We start from the raw sequence: 19,255 nt of genomic DNA, 5'->3' as shown, positions 1-19,255 counted from the left end.
CACACATTTCCCCTTCATTTTTGGAGGGGGAAAAGTGCATCTTATAGGGCGAAAAATACAGTATTTTTCCTTTCTTAAAATGGTACAACTGTCATTGGATTTTTGGTAGTAGTAGTCATTCATTGAGCTGTTTTCCCCCCAGACAGTATGTTTAGTCATTTTTTGAGAGACAAGGTTATGATTGCTATTGCAGAAAAGCATTCTTGGTAGTTTATTTATGCAGCAGTAATTTAGAAATTATAATGTGGCAATATGAAGCATAAAAAAACCAACCTCACAACTGTTTGTTTATTTTGTACACAGGAAAATAGAAATTTGCCTTTTATGCGTGAGCTAAGATACTTATTTGCACTTCTTTTTGGCTCAAAAAGAAAATATGTTGATCCATCAAGAGCTGTGGAAATCCTGAAAGATGCATTCAAATCTAATGACTCTCAGCAGGTAATGATAATACTCTATCTTATTTTGAATAGAAATAACCATATAAATTATAGTTGAACCAAGCATACAAACATGGTGTTGCAATTTCTGCTACTTCACCATGAGACAAACCACACTTACCTGCTGTGATCAAATATTATGCACTATTCTGATAATTGCACGGTCTTTGCACCTATTAATAAATCCCGGACTCCATATACACTTTTTAATTTTATTTCAGTTTTATGTTCTGGGTTTTCAAATAGTAAGCATAACATTTTAAAACCAAGTAACATTTTCTTACTGGATGCACATCTGTACCAAGGATAGAAGTTCAGTTATTCAACTGCTGAAGTCCCTCATTTATATAAAACGATATTTATCTTGGCTTATGTTAGAATAATGGAATCTCTAGGAAATAGGTAACAGAAAACCATCTTGCTATGCTATAAGTGCATCTGAAGGACTGGCACTGTGTTTGCTATTCACTGAAGCTGCTATGGTTTTACTCTTAATAGACACAGCCCTACCGAAGATTGAGAAGTCAATAACGGTTGCAGAAGGCTATTATTTCTGCCTACAGAGCTAAATTTGTAAAGCAAAATATCAGTTTGCAATATAGTAGTGGAATTGAATCTGATTTTTCAGGCTATATTCAACCAAACCTACTCAGAGTAGACCCATTGAAATGAATGAACCTAAGGTTGCCTTTTCCATTAACTTAAATGGGCATACTCTGAGTAGTACTGTTCTATTTATATATTCATTTATTTCAGAAAATGTATGTATAGCTTGATTTGTAAAAATAATCTCAATGCTGATTGCTATGCTTTACAGTTCATTTATTTATTTAATAAAATATTACATACCACTTGATTGTAAATCGCAGCAGTTTACCAAAAATAAAAATAAAAAATATCAATAAGCTGTTGAAAATGCCAACTACTTTAATACTGCTTAGTAGCCAAAAGCGCTTTGTAAGGTATTTGGACCCACCCCTTTCCTGTGTTTGCACTGCAGGTCACACAATACAGTGAGCTTCCCATTATATTAGCCATAGGAGAATTAATATCTACAAGTATCATAGCTGATGGATAGAATATTTTCTTGACTACTAGATTTGAATGTGCATTCGTTTACTCTCTCAACAGCAAGATGTCAGTGAATTCACACACAAGTTATTAGACTGGTTAGAGGATGCCTTCCAAATAAAAGCTGAAGAGGAACAGTAAGTAGTCATTTTAAGAAACCAGCAGTGTCTTCTGATTTCCTGTAGGACAAGTTTTGTTACTTGGAGTAGAAGGACTTTGCTCAAAATTTCACCCTCGGGAATCTAAATGTGCTTCTCATTTATTCTTAGAAAAATAAATAAAAATCATTTCCAATAGTGGCAGTACTGATTGAATGTGATTACAGCAGCCATGTAATATCAAATCAGAGAGAGGAGAGGGCAAGCAAAGATGACATCACCTATTTTCTTTTTGGCCCCTCCCCACAAGTCAGCCATGTGAAGAGCTGCCCTGTGACAGAGCTGGGGGTAGAAGAAGGAAATGGGGAAAGAACCATCACCCACCAGCCCCTGGGTCAGCTTGGCATTGTCCCTTCTTCTGCTTCCCTGTGTTTAGAGAAACTGTGCATCCTCCATGTGTACATTTTGGCTTTTTGCTTGCTTTTAAGTGCAATATCTATAATGAAGCTGTTGTAATTCAATAATATCAGCCACTTTTTGGACTCTGCTTGAAAAATCAGGATACACATCAAATAAATTAATAACAATAAATTTTGTAAAAAACACACACCTCAGATTCTCCTGGTTCTTTTAAAAGCATTTGGGTCAATATAATAGGGTCAATAAAAAAAGTGTTGGCTCTATTGAATGCAGACTTTTTACATTTTCTTGAAGCAGATTACTCTTGTAATTCCAGTGTGTGTGTTTTTAAAATCATTGTATTTTTAGGGATGGAGAAAAGCCAAAGAACCCGATGGTAGAGCTGTTTTATGGGCGGTTTCTAGCAGTTGGAGTTCTTGAAGGTACTGCTCTTGAATGGGAACAGTCTTAAGTTATCTTCTCTCTAATCAAAATGTTAATGATGAACGAAAATAGTGCATACAAGTCTCTCTGTGTGTAGAAGCAGTGAAGTGACAATCTAGGGAAAACATTCTAAATACTCCAGATACTGGTGTCTAAGTGCACCAGAATTTTGTTTGGCAGTATCTAGTTGAAACTGAAAGCTAAAAGGTGGTGCATCTGTTTACAAGGCATTGAGCTTAGTATCAGTGCTGGGTAGTTTTGCCAACATACTCCCATATCTCCAGAGCTACCCTTACCACTTGAGATCAGTGGGGAAGTCCTCCCATATATGGGGCTTCATGATGTAACAATAGTGGGCTGCTGCTTGTGGGGAACTGGAGTCGGGGAGAAGAGGAAGAGGAAATTGGCCTGCTCAGCCCCTAAGCACTTGGAGTAAGTAACCTGGAAAAGGTGGGGAGTGATTAGGGTTGAGGGGAGGTGTTCTGTAAGGCTTAAATGTGCTGCTCCTCTCTGCACAGTATCAGGGTGTTTTAGGGGGATGAAAAGGAGAAAGGACACCTTCTTGCTTTTCCACTCTCCATAACACAACCTCCTGCTGCATAGCTCACAGCAGACATTTCACATAGCATGCAGATAAAAGAGGTAGTTTTTATAATCAGCTTTATCTAAGAGCTGCTATGAAATAAAATGCATCTTCATAGTCTATATGATGATAAATGTTTGTTGTTGAAATCTTTAACTCCTCCCTCTTCTGATAAGGGAAGAAATTTGAAAATACAGAGATGTTTGGCCAGTACCCACTTCAGGTTAATGGCTTCAAAGATCTACATGAGTGCCTAGAAGCTGCCATGATAGAAGGGGAAATTGAATCCTTGCACTCAGAAAATTCTGGGAAGTCCGGCCAGGAGGTGAGTGATATGCTTAGACTTCTAGAGACATTGGTAACCGTTTCCATGAAGCTGACCTAGTTGAAAATATAGATGGCACAAATGCAAGTCATTTTGGCAGGTCATTTATTTACGCTGATAAGACTTGCCCACTTTCATCTCAGATATTTTTTGGATAACCACCAGTTTGGAAAATACTTAAACATGGTAGCTCAAGAGAGGAAATGTTTAGCTGGAAACATTTGAATTATTTCAATAAATGAGTTGATCTAAATTAGTACATTCCAACTGGTTCTACGGTTTATCTTTCGCCACAGAACTGGAAAGGTGATCTGGATTTAGATTATGCTTGCTCTTGGCAACCCAGTAAACTTTATGCTTGAGTGATTCATTGCTTCAAGCTATGTCAATTAAATTATGCAATACATCTCCTATCCAGGAGGAAGGAAATACAGCTTATTCTTTACTATGGACTTATAGTGTCATCTTCAGGTAGTGGTTCTTACACCACAAAAATTCCATATTGACCTGGTAGAAATACGTTATGAGAGTAAATAACAGGATCTTCCACTTGTCAACAGTATGAGAAAATAGGACTGGATCGTTGGCTATCTAGGGGTGTTCATACATTTATGCCTTGCAGATGGTGGATTTATGTCCTGTTAATATATGGGCCTAAACATTCTAAAATTTTGGAATTGACAGCAAGGCAGAGTTTGGGTAAAGATTTCACTACTTTGCATGTATTCAGATGAAGAAACATCTCTTGCACTTGACTTTTAAGTTTTAGAAGATACAATTCTTTGCTACAAAACCAAATTCTGGCATTTTAAAATGGAGTGGAGAACACTTCCACTTTTAATGAAGGAAGCTAAAAAAATAATAATTGTATCTTCTCACTCAACCTTGTACTTATAAAGCTTTCCTACTTGGAGAAGATGTGAGAATCAGTTTTATAAAATGAGTTTTCCTTGTGAATAGGAGGTTATTTCTCAGGTATGTCTAGAAATCTTTCCAGAACTATTGGGCTTTCTTTGTAGATAACATCATTTTGTGTTTTTCATATTTTTTTTATTTTTTGTCCTGATCTTCTCTAAGGTTCTAGGATAACATCTTTCCCAAAGAGTTTCTCAATGCAAAGTTCAGCCTAGTGAGTTGGAATAAAGAGAACAGATCTGTTCATTTTCTAGAAAAGCAGACACTACAAAATTATATGCATCTGACACATTTTGATTATTATATGCCAAGGTCAGTAGTTTGGATTAAATACATGAATAAAGCAAAGATAGTGTGCAATGCTTTTCCAAATTTTCATATAGGAAAATAAGCTATTTTTGGATTTTAATCAACTTTATTTTTTGCACTACATCTCAGTTCACAGAATTATCAGTGGTAGTAAATAAACTTTTAAAAGTAATTATGATGTTGGAATACATTGCTGTACAGTTACCAATTACCAGCAATTCCAAGATGTCATCAGATTTGAAATCAAAGGAAAACATTTAATTAAATGTGAATGTAGTGATCGCACTATTACAGTGCTTATAAAGTGAGCCCTAAAAAAATTCTTAGCTTGAAGAAGGCGAGAAAGAAAGAGACTATTTTAGAAGAAAGCCTAACAGCAGCGAGTTTGTCTCAGTGCTTGATGTAGTGGGTACACAAGCCTTAATGTAACTCAACTTGTGTGGTTTCAATTTCTATAGATCTTTATGATCCCCCAGAGCAGCATTGTTTTCAGCATATGCTGAACAGACCTCTTGGCATTATACTAGAACCTGATAATATATATTCCTTGTTTGACCTAAAGTAAATATTTTATTTATTTTTTAGATATACAACTTTAAAAGCTCCCCCCCCACACTTGAATAATTAGAGTCGAAAGGCATATTCCTTAACAATTCACTCTTTTTTGTGTTTTGTTTTTTCCTCAGCACTGGTTTACTGAACTTCCTCCTGTCTTAACCTTTGAGCTTTCAAGATTTGAATTCAACCAGGCTTTGGGAAGACCAGAGAAGATACACAACAAATTAGAATTCCCTCAAGTTCTATACCTAGACAGGTACAGAAGCTTATGTAATAGTCTATTGCAAAAGATTACGGACAATAATTATAATGTGTAGATAGTAGCAGCCAGTTATCTGACATGTTAACTTTTTAGTTTCTACCCAATGAAAAGTTTTTACAGCTCCCCATGTGGAAATGATAGAAGTCAGTCCTATGCATGTTTTGTTAGAACTAAATCCTGTTGTGACCAGTGGAGCTTCCCGCAGATAATTGTCCATAGGGTTACACTGTATATGTGAACCAAAGCCACTGCTTTAAGACTTTTGTAAGTGCAGGAGTTGAATATATTAAATAAATAAGGCTGAATATCAGCTATATAATAAAATGCACTTCCAGAATCAGTGAGGTGAAAACATTTATATTGTTTTCTTTTCCCTAGTGTGAGCTTTAACTCATATTTTGTTCTCAGATATGGCATTTAATGTTTTTATAACAGTTTTTTTATGGCAGTAATATATTTCTTCATCTACAAATAGATGAATATTGTAAATATGTTGCCATTAATACAAAGATGTTCATCCTACGTCTGCTGTGGCTTCTAATTACATTGCTTGCACTGTTAATATCATTGTTAGACTTGAATTCATAAAACTTTCTGATCCACTTCAGCGCAAGCTGTGTGCCTCAGGGGAACAAATAGATTCAAGGTACAGGAAGCTGATGCTCAAGATAGAGGTTGGTGATACCAAATTGTGGCATCTGGCTTGCCTAACAGACTTAGCTACATTCAGGGTGAGTCTCAGGGCAAAACTCAGCGTCACACAAGCAGACACAGTGAGACTTCCCCTTCCTTTCTACCTACCCCCTTTAGACCTTGCCCTTCCCCAAATCTTCCCCAGAGGGTTGGGACACATTCCAGAAAATATTTGCGAAGGGCATCAGCGAATGGGGAGAGACAGGGAAAGACCCATTATGTCCACTGGCCTCAAGGCTCACCCAGAATGTGCACGTCAGAAATAGTTGTGATATCTTCTTCAGATAAGGTATAGTAGATGATGACAGGTGGATGATGGTTCTTACCCTATTGTCTATTCTGCACCTCTCTACACTTGGTAGAATTAAGCAGTATCATTAGCTATCTTGAACCTTCAGGATAAAATAGAACAGTAGATCATAGCACAGTTCTCTGCAACAGGTGCTTGGAAATAAGCCACAATGAGTACGATAAGGTTTACTCCCAGGTCAGTGTGAATAGGATTGCAGCTTGTGGTAACATTCCTAATGCCAGGGGAAGGAGGGAGCTTCCTAAAATTTATAAAAGTTTATATGTATGTGTACATAACTTTTTTTCATGATCAGTAGCCAGTTATTCAGGCAACAAGAAAACAGTTTTGAATATCTTTCTATGAAAGTCTGTAATATCAAAATATTGTTAATATTGTTAAATTCTTACAAGAAAGTGTTCAGATGCTATGTGCTCCTGTTACTGAAATGTAACACTGAGAAATTTGTTCTCTGTTGACAGATATATGCACAAAAACAGAGAAATTACACGAATAAAGCGTGAAGAAATAAAAAGACTCAAAGAATACCTCACAATATTGCAGCAGAGACTAGAACGGTAACATGTTTTTTAAAATTCTGATATTAATAGTCATGATAAATTTCAGATATACAAATTGGAACCTGTTTTGCCCTTATATTATTATTTCCCCAGAATTTATTTCATTTTGCCTTTATTTTATTCTACTTTTTTCTAGAGTCATAAGAAATAGGTAAAGTGGTATTTTATTGAAAGTGGTTTTTCCCCATAGTAGTGAAACCACAGGAAACTGTGTTATACCAAGTCAGATTGCTGTCCAAATTGTCTCAACATTCTATAGGATGCATAGGTATTTGTGTGCACTGACTTCCAAGTGGTCCAGGCCTATTGCAACCATGGTAGACAGAAGAGTTTGCTGGCATAAAAAGCAGCCAGAATTACTCTCAAAACACTATATACACTTGGTGGCCAGCCAGCACACAATCACCCAAATTAGACTCTTGCAAGGCAGAGAGCCTAAAAGCTCTTTTCGCACCAGGGTTTTCCCTCACAGAAAGAGCTTTGAACCTCTCCATCCTATGTGTGGCACAAGGTCCACTTGGCCCACCTGCTCCAGAAAGGTAGTAATAGTCACAAAGGGACAATTCTGGGGTCATTCTAGCTATATGCAAGTTCAGCTTTACGCACAGTGTGCAGAGCCTAACCCTGTGCAAGCTGCAAGTCATCCATAGCAGATGAAATAACTTAAAATCTTTCCTACAGTCACACTGTCAGTGTAGAATATGAAGCATGTGTTTTGGAGATATTTGAGCATGTAATGAGGGTATTAATATGTTTTGGCAGATATTTAAGCTACGGTTCCGGTCCTAAGAGATTTCCCCTGGTAGATGTCCTACAGTATGCTCTGGAGTTTGCATCAAGTAAGCCAGTTTGTACGTCTCCTATTGAGGATCTTAATACTAGTGCTCTCCCTAGTGGTACTTTGTCAACACAGGCAATACCAAGGTAAAAAAATGCATCACATGTGTTCAGTCTTTCTAATTATGATTTGCTTAGCTGCAGTTAATTAATCAATTAATGACCAAATAACTATTTTTAAAAAATACTTGAAATTATTTATTTATGCTCCTGCTTTTAAATTTTACCTCTGTCATGAAACCCATGTAGTTCCCATGCAGTCACCTGTCCAGGCACTGACCAGACCCAAACCTGCTTAGTTTCTCCAGGTGATGCTGACTGCATGTACCTTTAGACCTTGTATGGAGCCATTTGGGAAAATACTCCATGGTTTGCACAGCTTTGTATCACAAAGCCATGTGAGATACCTAGAATCTCACTTTAAGCAACTTAATTGTGTACAAATGAGGTGGTTTTACACTGGTTTTGTTATTTGCCGTATAGGTTTTCTTAAATGCTATTTAAGAAAAATGTATTTATTAACATGTGTTCCAGAAAATAGTTCATTAGTGAAAATTAAAAGATATTGGCACAATCGATGAGACATGAGGTTTGATATCAAAAGCTCTTGAAGACTAGGAGGGGTCCCAAGTCCCGCATACTACTTACTCTAGAGGAGTTGATGTGAGAGGTGGTAGTCTGATTTATAGACATAATTGGGGGTACGGGAGAACAAAATGTATAAGTTCTTGTGTTCATACCCCCAGATTTTCTGTCAGATTTCAGACATTGTGTTCTGCGAGGGACGTCTTTTAAAGATGGCTTGGAACTGCATTAATTTCAGAATCCAGAGGCCTTTTTGTTAGTGTGTAGTATCTTTTGAGATAATATATTGATTCATTTGCTTAGATTGAATGTTTCATCTTTTGCAACAAATGTAGCACAACAGAACAACAGGGGCCTTCTACAGATACACAAAGCACATCGCCTGCACAGCGGTCGGTAATACACAAGCCATTCACACAATCTCGGATTCCACCAGACCTGCCAATGCACCCAGCACCAAGACACATAACTGAAGAGGAGCTTTCAGTCCTTGAGGGATGTTTACATCGTTGGAGGACGGAAGTAGAAAATGACACTAGAGGTACTGGCTAGGAAGTTTGGCCAAGGCCAAGAGACTACCATGGTCTTCACTCTTTTCTGGAGCTTAGTCAATGCCTTATCCAAAGCACTTGTTTTAGAGAAGCTCAGGTTGGCAGGCCGGAGCCATTGCTCTCCCCGGTCTAGCTTAGAGCATGACAGGGGCTTGAGCTTAAGCCCCGTAGTCTAGTTGATGCTCAGTATTATATTGAATGTGACACTCTGCTCTTCCCGTCTCTGAAAAGGGATGGAGTTGGCAAGTGTCATTTGGGTTGCTTGCCAAGGCAGGCAAAATTTGCTGGCAGTGGCTGTAACATCCAGCAATTTTATTCCCCCCCCCCCCCCTTCTGACTTGGTACTTGGCAAAGTATAGGTAGTTTTGATTACATGGAGGCAGTTTTTATGTTTAAGCTATCCAGTCTGTCCTGCACAATTGGGGAAGGCAAGCAGTCAGTAAATGGTTGCCAGGTAAACCACTGTCCATCTAAGTCTTATGGGTGATCTGTAAAGCTCTAACCAGTAGATCTTATTTTTATATATGGGATGTTTGACATTGTTGGGAGATTTGGGCAAAGCTCTCGAGGGAGAGAATATATTTCATGGTCAGTACCTGAATGAATTAAAATTTCTTTTAAAATGCAGAAGGAAGTGATGATTCATAATTATTTGGCATGTAAATGCTTCTCTGGGCCTCCTATGGAAGGAAGGATGGAATATTAATTTTATTAGTAGTAGTAGTAGTAGTAGCCAGTAGTAGAATAGTTGTGTTTATCTGTAGAAATGTGAATTTTTATATTGGAGGGAATGACTTCATTTTCCTTTCATCTTAGATTTGCAAGAAAGCATAGCTAGAATACAGCGGACAATTGAGTTAATGTACACCGACAAATCAATGGTGCAGGTAAGTATCATTTACATATGAAAGAGAATCTATTACCATAATATAGCAATAATGCTGACCAATTGTGTATTTTATGAGAGTTTACTTCTGGTTCTCAGCCACCATTGCACTATATAACATCATTAGACAGGACCTACTCTTATGATCGGTTAACATGAAAAGTTGTATATATAAGCCTGAGACTTGAAACTTTTCTCTGTTGAGCATGCAGCCTGCATGCTGAAACCATGTGTAAACTGGTCTAGCCAGTGAAGATGCATTGAACAGGAACTGTATTTCACACAGCCCTTTTGCTTTGTAGTCTAAATTGCTTCTTCACCCTTGTTTTAGGTAGATCACAACAGTTGTCTTGAAGCGGAAGATCAGCAATCTGTTTCAGTTCCTTTGAATCACTGTCATGCCCATTCTTTTTCTTTACTTTCCCCTTGAAATTGGCTATTTTAGATACAGAAAGCATAACAGGGAGAACTTGAGACCTACAAAGCTTGCAATTTGTGGAGGTGGGGAGCAAGTTAATGCATTCACACATTTTCGTTGACCCATGTTAAACTTCTTTTCAGTTGAGCATAACTGCAGCTCAAACTTGAACAACTTGCTTTCCTATAACATACATTATCATTTGTGTACTCAAATCCTATGCATACTTAAGAGAACTACCTGAGTAGCTGTGAATGTGGAAACGATTCTGCTAAATTGTGACAAAGTTCAGAATGACAGTGGAAGAAACTAGCCACTCGTATTTCCTTTAATCCAGAGCAGGTAGAAGTGAGCAGGTAAAGCTGGAGTACTTTATGGAATTGATGAGAAGAAACAATTTTTACACGAGCTTTGTTTTTCTGTCTGATTAAATCCTTATTCCTGTCTGTTTTTTATTCTTCGTCCTTTTTGCTAATTATTGTGACCTAACTTCCCTATTTCCTGTTGATTTTATTTTACTTAGGTTCCGTATCGGTTACATGCAGTATTAGTTCATGAAGGACAGGCTAATGCAGGACACTACTGGGCATATATCTATGACAGTTACCAAAGGAGGTGGATGAAGTACAATGATATTTCTGTTACAAAGTCTACTTGGGAAGAGCTTGAACGTGACTCATTTGGTGGATATCGGAACGCAAGTGCTTACTGCTTAATGTATATCAATGATAAAGAACCATTTTTGATACAAGGTAATATTACGGTGATATGAAAAGCAGAATTTGAGTTGAATATATTTAATGTCTCAGTGACTTTAGTTGTTCCTTACACCCAAGGAGGTGTGACACCCACAAGGCACTCTGCTTTGCAAATTGGACACATACATGTAATTAGTTGGCTGGGTTGGAATTTCGTTCTTGAGTTTTAACAGGCCTACTATAAAGTAAATACCAAAGGAAGTGGCAAGGGATTTTTAGTGGTGGATGAGGAGGGGTGTTGGAAACTTCCCACGTCCATCTGCAATTCTCTTCCTCTTTCCCACCACTTTTATCCACCTGACCGGCAAATAAACCTAAGAACCATCAGCTGGAATAATAGTAGCTGGAGAAAATCAGGTTGCAGAGGAGAAGGTGAAAGGGGGAACAGGGGACTGCAGTAGGAAGCTTAAGTACCCCATTTCCTTCCAGATGGTTTTTCCTCTTGCTGTTTTACAGGCCAGTAAATACAGGGTTGGATCTCTCATCTAACTAATAGCATGATAATAAATGATAGCACAGTTGCATTGCTGTAAAAGGTACAGTGCCCTCCCCCAAGTTTTTAAACAAAGAGCTGAAACTTAGTTTACTAAAGATCCTGAGCTAACTCCTTTGTGAAAGAATTTGTGCACACTTTCATGGTTTTATTTGATGCATGAAACACATCATATGCTGTTACAGAGGAATTCAACAAGGAAACAGGGCTTATGGTTGTTGGAATGGAAACATTACCTCCTGATCTAAGAGATTATGTCAAAGAAGACAATAAGCGTTTTGAAAAAGAGCTGGAAGATTGGGATGCACAGATTGCTGTGAAAGCACAACAGGACAAAACATTAACATCCCCAACACCCGGGGTGCCTATGCCTTCCACTACTCCAGGTCAGTAAAGAAAGCAGCTTCTGTAAGGCTTTCTCTTCTGTTAGGGGGTTAAATTATTGATTATTCAAGACCTGCAAAGGAACTACAGCTCATAAGCAACCAGCAACTCCCCAAACCTGTAGATGGAAGGAAAGCAGACACATCAGTTGGACCATGAGCAAACAGACATATGTAGATAAAGGCATTTAATTATTTAGCAAGAAAAATTAACAAACACCCTGCTCAGACACCTTAAAGAGCTTAAAAACCTCTCACAAGGTTTGTAAATTTAAAAGCTACTTTAAATGTACACTTCCCTTTTCCTCTCTGCAAATAGAATCAGAGAGTGAGAGCATACATATACCTGTTAAACAAAGAATGTCCAGTGCAAGAGTCCTAAACAGTTCTAGAAGTGACCCCAGTTATCAAGATGTATTGCTGCTGTTTATTGCCTCTTCTCAGTAGCTGCTTAAGCTTCTGTTGTGAGAGGTAAACATCATGCTGATAACATTAATGTAGGATATCATTCCTTTTCGTTTTTTGTCAAGTTTGCAATACAGTTAATCATACAGTTAGTGTTGACCCATTGAAATCAGTAAACTTAACCTAATCAGAAAAGAGTGGACTTAAGTAACATTGTACCTAATAGTAACATTGTACCAACATTGTGATGTTGTGATATATTGTGCATGTATTTATAACACAAAATATTTACCTCCCCCCCTTCCCACTACTCAAGGAGAAGAACCTGAATATTTGGAACAACCCTCAAGGACTGATGTCTCAAAGCAGCTGAAAGAAGATTCTGTACGAGCAATCACAAAAGCATTCACTGAACAAGAGGATAAGAATCCTGAAGCTATTATGCATTTGGTAAGAAAGGCAAAATATCTTCCTCCTTTATATGCAAAAGATTTATCAGATTTATACCTGACTTTGGTAAACTGCTTAGCGGTTTTATTTACAATCAAGTTGTAAAGAAACTTTTAAAAATAAGACTGTACTCCTGTACCCATTTGTCTAACAATTAGGATTTAGCTAAAGGTCTTTGTGTTCACTTTTCTGTCCGAAACATTTCAGTGTTGTGATACATTGTGCATATTACACAATGGGGTCCATCCCTTATATGTTCTGTGTTGAAAGAGTGTTCCATTTCAAGAGATGAGTGCTTTATCTGCAGATGCCTATGCAAACTACTTTTCCAGAAGGAAACGTGGTGATATCGGGGAAACTGTTACGCATTAATAACTTTTAAGTGTCATCAAAAAATTTATTCCACTTTCTGGAAAAAACAAGAAACTGCCTTATGTCTCCAAGTTTCACCCTGATTTTATTTGACTTGCAGTATAATTCATTACTTTTTAACAGAACACTTTCTTGCTTAGCAGTAAACCAATTATTTAACTGTTACACTTTTCATGCTCTCATACTTTAAGTGTATTTACAATTTACTGAGGCCCAAGCAATTTACATTTTCTTATGATCAAGAACAAACTAAGGCCCGGGGACTGGATCTGGCCCAATCGACTTCTAAATCCAGCCCGCGTACGGTCCAGGAATCGGCGTGTTTTTACATGAGTAGAATGTGTCCTTTTATTTAAAATGCATCTCTGAGTTATTTGTGGAGCATAGGAATTTGTTCATTTTTATTTTTTTCCAAAATATAGTCTGGCCCCCCCACAAGGTGGGGACTGGCCCCCTGCTTAAAAAGTTTGCTGACCCCTGATTAAGAAGCTTCTGAGACAGTGAAAAATACTGTTGTTTTGACTGACAAATTTCTGACATTTTCCCAGTCAAGCATCCACCTCTGAACATCCATTTAAAATGATATCTCCAGTCGAAAAGGAATGTCATTTTGATGTTTCAGAATTTAAGAGGCGGCCGTTTTAACTTACGGTACATCATACACCAAGGCAACTTGTTTTTAATAAGTATATGCTTGTCCTGCTACAAACCGTGAATGACTTGAAACGTAAATGTTTTTATGCAGACATGAATTTTGCGTTTGGAGAAAATGTGTGTAGCTGTTTGTAAAGTGCAGCCTGCATTCATTTTGCTACAAATAGGCAGCCAGAAATAAACACGCTTGTTGCACTTCACAAGTGACAGTTGTGTATACTTTTTATGCCCTCGCCCCTCATTTGAAGGCTACCTTTGTAAAAAAAAAAGAAAAAAAAAAGTGTATAATCAAACTGTTTAAACTTCCTACATGGATTGGGTATTAATCCCTGGGCTATAATTCAGTTTAGATTTTAGATTTTGTTCCACGAACTCAGTGGGAATTTAATTGTTCAAAGTTTATGGGAAATAGAATAAGATGCAATATGTCCATATAGGGAAATCGGGCCCAAATCTTCATGCATCTTTTGTTGCCAGCTTACAGCTTGAATTGGGGCTTTCTCACCATTCTCTTTGAATTGGGTGTGGCTGTGCGGGTGCTAAACCAGCGCTTGGAGACAGTAATGGGCTGGATGAGAGCCATTAAACTGTGATTTAATCCCTACAAAATGAAGGCACAGTTAGGGGCAGTTCCCATGTCTGGGAAGTGGGGAGATATCGTGAATCCAGTACAGCACACCATTTATGGGAACTCCTTACCTCTGGAGATATGAGATGTGTCAACAGTTGATCAGTTTCAGTGCCCTCTTAAAACACACCTGTTTCCCAGATCCTTTAAGACACCCTGAAACCCTTTCACCCAATAATTTCTATTTTTTACGCTTACATAGTGTTTGACTTGTTTTCTCCTAGGCTATATTTTGTATTCTGCTGACAGTTGTGTATTATGTGGGTTTTAATTACAATTGTTAAATTGCTTTTACTGTATGTTTTGCTGTGTAAAACACTCTAGGGATTTTATGAAAAGCAGTATATAAATGAAAAAAAAATATTTATAAATTACCTCACCTGATCGTTTCCAGGCTAAGAAGAGAGAAAGCATTGAAATCTAAAGTTACTGAATAATAAGGCTGTCCATGTAAATGAGTATAAAGTATATGTAACCTACTGTTGGCCTTAACTTTTAGTTTTAAACTGTTTACTTGCAATTATAACAGCAGCGATTTTAAAAAATATTTATATATTTAAAAAGGAAAGTAAGATTTTGCTAGTATTCTCAGAGCAATCTAAAGCCTGTCATGTTTTCATTTTCCCCCTCACAGAATCAATCTAAAGCCTGTCATGTTTTCATTTCCCCCCTCACAGAATTCTGATAGTGCCCCAGATCCAACAGCTTCTAAACAGAAAGTTGTAGAGGTGGCGATTCCTGATGTAGGGACTTATGTGATTGAGTCAGAGGAGGGAGGTTATGACGATGAGGTACCACCTTCACCGTAATCACATATTTCTGCACCTTTCATGTGCTGCAGACAGCTGCCTGATGAGTGGTCTTTGGCATGCTTGCACATGGTTGCACTTACCTAAACACTTACCCAAGTCCCAGCTGATTTTACTGCAATTTGTCAAATCATGAAGAACTGATAGATGCTGCTTCTCTCTTGTTTTTGCACGGTGTGAAATAGAGAAATTTGATGAAGATTGTTTGTTCTGAGCGTTTTCAAGCATCATGTTTAGATTCTAGTAACTGAAGACTAAGCAAGTAATTTTGGTGGCAGACCTGTGGCCCTCCAGATGTCACAAGACTACATCTCTCATCCCCAATCATGGACCATGCTGGCTGGGGATGAAGGGAGTTGGAGTCCAGCCACATCCAGTGGGCCACAGGTTAGCCACCACTGTTTTGATTTTTATAAAAGGGATGCCCTGATTGGAAGCGCCCTGTGAGTTTGAGCTGCTCTTACTATGAATAATCTATTGGAAATTTACTTAGCGCTGTGCACATGTTAAAAGCAATACAGTTGCTGCTTGCGGGCCTACAATCTAAAAGACATGGCACAAAGGAAAAGGAGATGGGGAGGAAAGCAAGTGCATTCAGGTCCCAGGTCTTATGCAGTTTTTTTAATGAGCAGCTGAAATGGAAAGAGTTTAGGGAGAGAAACTAAACTGGGAGCTGGTCTCGGCCGAGCTGATGGAGTAGCCCTGCAGTTCCCATTGAAAGGCCTAGAAACCAGTACTCACTGTTTTATATGCCACAGTTTAAATGATGGGGATATTTAGTGACAGCTTCAACTAACATGACCCCAGTGCACATAAGCACCGGGCAAGAATAGACCCTGGAAGGAGGCAGCCACCTTCTGGGCCACCGTCACCTGGGGGTTTGTTTTTTTTTTGCCTTTTGGATCCATAGGGCTACTAGTCAACAGGGTGGCAAGTAGCCCTTTTAGATCCAAAGATTATAGTGGAAGTTCTCTGATGTGCCCACATAGGTATGTGTTTTCAGAGTGCATTCTTCCCTTTAATGTAACTGGGCCCAGTGTAGAGTGTGTGGATTCAAATGTGGATCCATATACACATTGACTATGTGAACTGCATTATTTGCAGAAGAATATCTAAATGCATGTTCCATTAAAAACTATGTAGTGTTGTCTCAAATCCACATTTGGATCCACATCCCTGTCTAAAAAACTGGCAAGCCTACACATGCCTATGTTTGAGTGATTAGCATTCTTAAATAAAGTCTCAGTGGGAGCAATGTATATGTATATATTATACATACATACACACAGGGAGAAACAATGGGGTAGATGGGCGCCTTTATGTCTTACTAGTGGACTCGTGAACTTCCTGGAAATAACTGGCTTCCTTGTGTTGGAGACTAGATTCTGAACTAGGTAGCTCTGATCCAGGGGATTTTTGCTGTGTTTTTATGATAGACTATCACCCAGTTAAAAAAACTTAGTTGATGAGTCACATGGATTTTAATTCATCAATCATAAATTAGAAAATGAATAAACAAAGGGAAAAAGCACCCATTATTTTTAAGATAGCATGTGTTACAGCAGGTTGCAACATCATTTAATGTTCAAATATTGCAACCTGAGAACATGGAGCTGAAACTTGATATTACTGTGAATATATATTTGGGCAAAGTTGTATTTGATTTCTACTGTATAATTGCCAATAATAAAATTTAATATGTGAAATAGCAATAGTCCTTGACATAGAAATAACAGTGGGGAAGAGAGCAGTATTAAACATTTATAGCACCCTTTGCTTTTAGTCTACTGCTTTAGCATAGGGCCTGAAGTCTCTTTAGAAAAGACCTCCAAGTGCCACCCCCCTCCAGGAATACAGCACATTGGCCCCACTATGACAGCCATGCAGATAATACAGGCCCCTTCCAAATCCACATGCCTGACTGAAATGATTGCAATACTGGTTTGACTTGAAAAAAATAACTTGTGACATACAGTGATCTTTGCATGAAATACGTGTGCTCATGCCTTGGAAGCACGAATAGGTGGGTCACTTGATAAATCTGTAACAAAGGACAGTGTTTTCTTTCCATTCATCTGTGAAAATGTGGATTTGCAAAAATAACGTCTTCTCCCCCCTTCCCTTCTTGACTCCAAGCCTCTGCTGTTGCAGTCCCTTTCATGAACGGAAAGAAACCCTGCTGTTGGCATTATGTATTCCCAGTTTGAAAATGTGAATGATTTTAGAGGGATTTCCCATTTTGCTTCTATCCGATTCTTCTAATAGCCATGTTCTGACTTCGCCTTTAGTTCTATAATGGAAGGCATGCATATTAAAAAATCTATCTGCATAAATAAGAATTAATTTTATATTAATTTTACAGCAAAAGAAACCCTCCCTTAGCAACTACAATGCAACACAGACTACAGCCATGTCTTATAATGCATCAAAAATTAGAGAGACTCTAGATTATCATATACAATAAAAGAAAAATAGCACAATATCATAAATCAAACCATCCAAAAGATTTTATGTGCTGTAGAAAGTCTGCTGTTCATATGCATGGTAAAACAATACAATTCTGCCATAAATTCGTCTGTGGCATTTTTCTTTTCTTTTTTACCCCTTGCCATTTTATCTTATCTGTAAGTTTTTCATTTAAAGCAATCTGCCACACCTTTTGGTATCATGCTGTCAGAATTGCCACTTCCAAAATCTTGCAATTCCCAGCCTGGCCACTACCAGTAAATACCCAATTCATGGTTTTCACGAAATAAGTTCAAATTCAGGGCTGGCTCACTTGTCTTTTTTAGGCATTGGACGCTAATTTCATAGATCTTTGCAAAGATGGAATGCCAAAATACAGAGACTTTGTTGGATTCCCACCTTAGGAAAGCTCCCTTAACTTTGTGTCCCTTCCAGTACCATATATAAGAATTATGTCATTATGTTTAACTGAAAATAGACTGCTTTGTACCTTACTGGAGAAGCTATAATCTCTTACATTAACTCAGTCTGCTAAAACTCATCTTCAAGAGACTAAGTCTGCATGTACATGAAGCTTTGAACTCTTTTTTCCTCTTAAATGCCTTAAGTATTTCTTATTAATCTAGCGTTACTAGTTATATATTTACTACCTTGGAAATGGACAAGAATGTTGTGAATGCCACAAATACAACGCTGAAATGCTTGCCATTGCAATGGGTGCATGCAGTTGCATGAGTATGTAAAGGCACATACTGAGTTGCGCTGTTGACACTTTTCTTCGTTCAAAATATAAATGTTAAATCTCCTATAACAGGTCATGCTGACCCCGAACATGCAAGGTATTATCATGGCTATAGGTAAAGCCACGAATGTTTATGACAGGTGTGGGCCAGAAGCAGGGTTCTTTAAGGTACACCTAACACTTTCAACTTTCCTTTTTTCTTACTGTCTTTGTACTTGAATTCTAATTAAAAGTTGTCCTTTTCCTGGAGTTTTCCTTTATTTCTACATTTAATTGTGTTCTCTCGAAAGAAAAAGCTAAGAATTAACACAACACCATCCAATATTTTTGAAGGATTTTTTAATAATAAATTTAATCAATAAAGCTCATACCAGTGCTACAGCTGGCAACACCTACTTAAGGAATACCTTCAGTAGACTTTGCTCCAGTTTTGTGCACATATTAAGATTTATTACTTAAGTGCTGTTTATTTCAGTTGGTATTTTAAAAGTAAAAGTAGGCTTGGTGGTTGCCATATTAGTCTAGTAACCTCTTTGCAAGGAATAATGCATAGTTAGCACATCAATGCTACCTTAACCATGTGAAACAATTACGGCAACTAAGTTATACTGTTCCTAACAGGGCATGGCCATATTTCATGCTTCCTCCTCCCTTTTGAAGAAGACATACTGATATAAATATTGTTCCTGACCCTCATATTTTCTTTCTAGACAACACCATGCTTTACTGACAAATGGGTCAAGGATCTAAACTTTATTGCTTGGAGGCAGGTCATGATTTTCTTGTCATGTATTGGTAGATTGCCACCTTTCCTGATATCAGGGGAAAGTAATGGTCTGTATTTTGTTACT

At 37.8% G+C, this 19,255-nt stretch overlaps 1 protein-coding gene across 7 annotated transcripts in view; it reads left to right on the top strand.

Moving 5' to 3' along the window:
• The window catches only part of USP25 (ubiquitin specific peptidase 25), a 52,790-nt gene that overhangs the window by 25,680 nt on the left and 7,855 nt on the right, over positions 1–19,255 (top strand). For 4 of the 7 annotated variants that reach the window (XM_083736190.1, XM_083736184.1, XM_083736185.1 and 1 more), the window contains exons 7-20: positions 304–441; positions 1,572–1,648; positions 2,378–2,451; positions 3,212–3,360; positions 5,271–5,398; positions 6,869–6,964; positions 7,730–7,891; positions 8,725–8,930; positions 9,757–9,827; positions 10,768–10,996; positions 11,681–11,881; positions 12,600–12,733; positions 15,065–15,178; positions 18,477–18,572. In XM_083736190.1, coding sequence (XP_083592316.1) covers positions 325–441; positions 1,572–1,648; positions 2,378–2,451; positions 3,212–3,360; positions 5,271–5,398; positions 6,869–6,964; positions 7,730–7,891; positions 8,725–8,930; positions 9,757–9,827; positions 10,768–10,996; positions 11,681–11,881; positions 12,600–12,733; positions 15,065–15,178; positions 18,477–18,572 — 1,854 coding nt within the window. In that variant the 5' untranslated portion in view covers positions 304–324. The remainder of the gene's footprint in view (positions 1–303; positions 442–1,571; positions 1,649–2,377; positions 2,452–3,211; positions 3,361–5,270; positions 5,399–6,868; positions 6,965–7,729; positions 7,892–8,724; positions 8,931–9,756; positions 9,828–10,767; positions 10,997–11,680; positions 11,882–12,599; positions 12,734–15,064; positions 15,179–18,476; positions 18,573–19,255) is intronic. The other 3 variants (XM_083736188.1, XM_083736189.1, XM_083736187.1) reach the window with 2 other exon arrangements.

This window comes from Podarcis gaigeae (assembly GCF_964106915.1).
Source record: "Podarcis gaigeae genome assembly, chromosome: 4".
In the NCBI taxonomy this organism is placed as follows: domain Eukaryota; kingdom Metazoa; phylum Chordata; class Lepidosauria; order Squamata; family Lacertidae; genus Podarcis; species Podarcis gaigeae.
The sequence above is the reverse complement of the archived record's forward strand: the minus strand, read 5'-3'. Positions and strand labels throughout refer to the sequence as shown.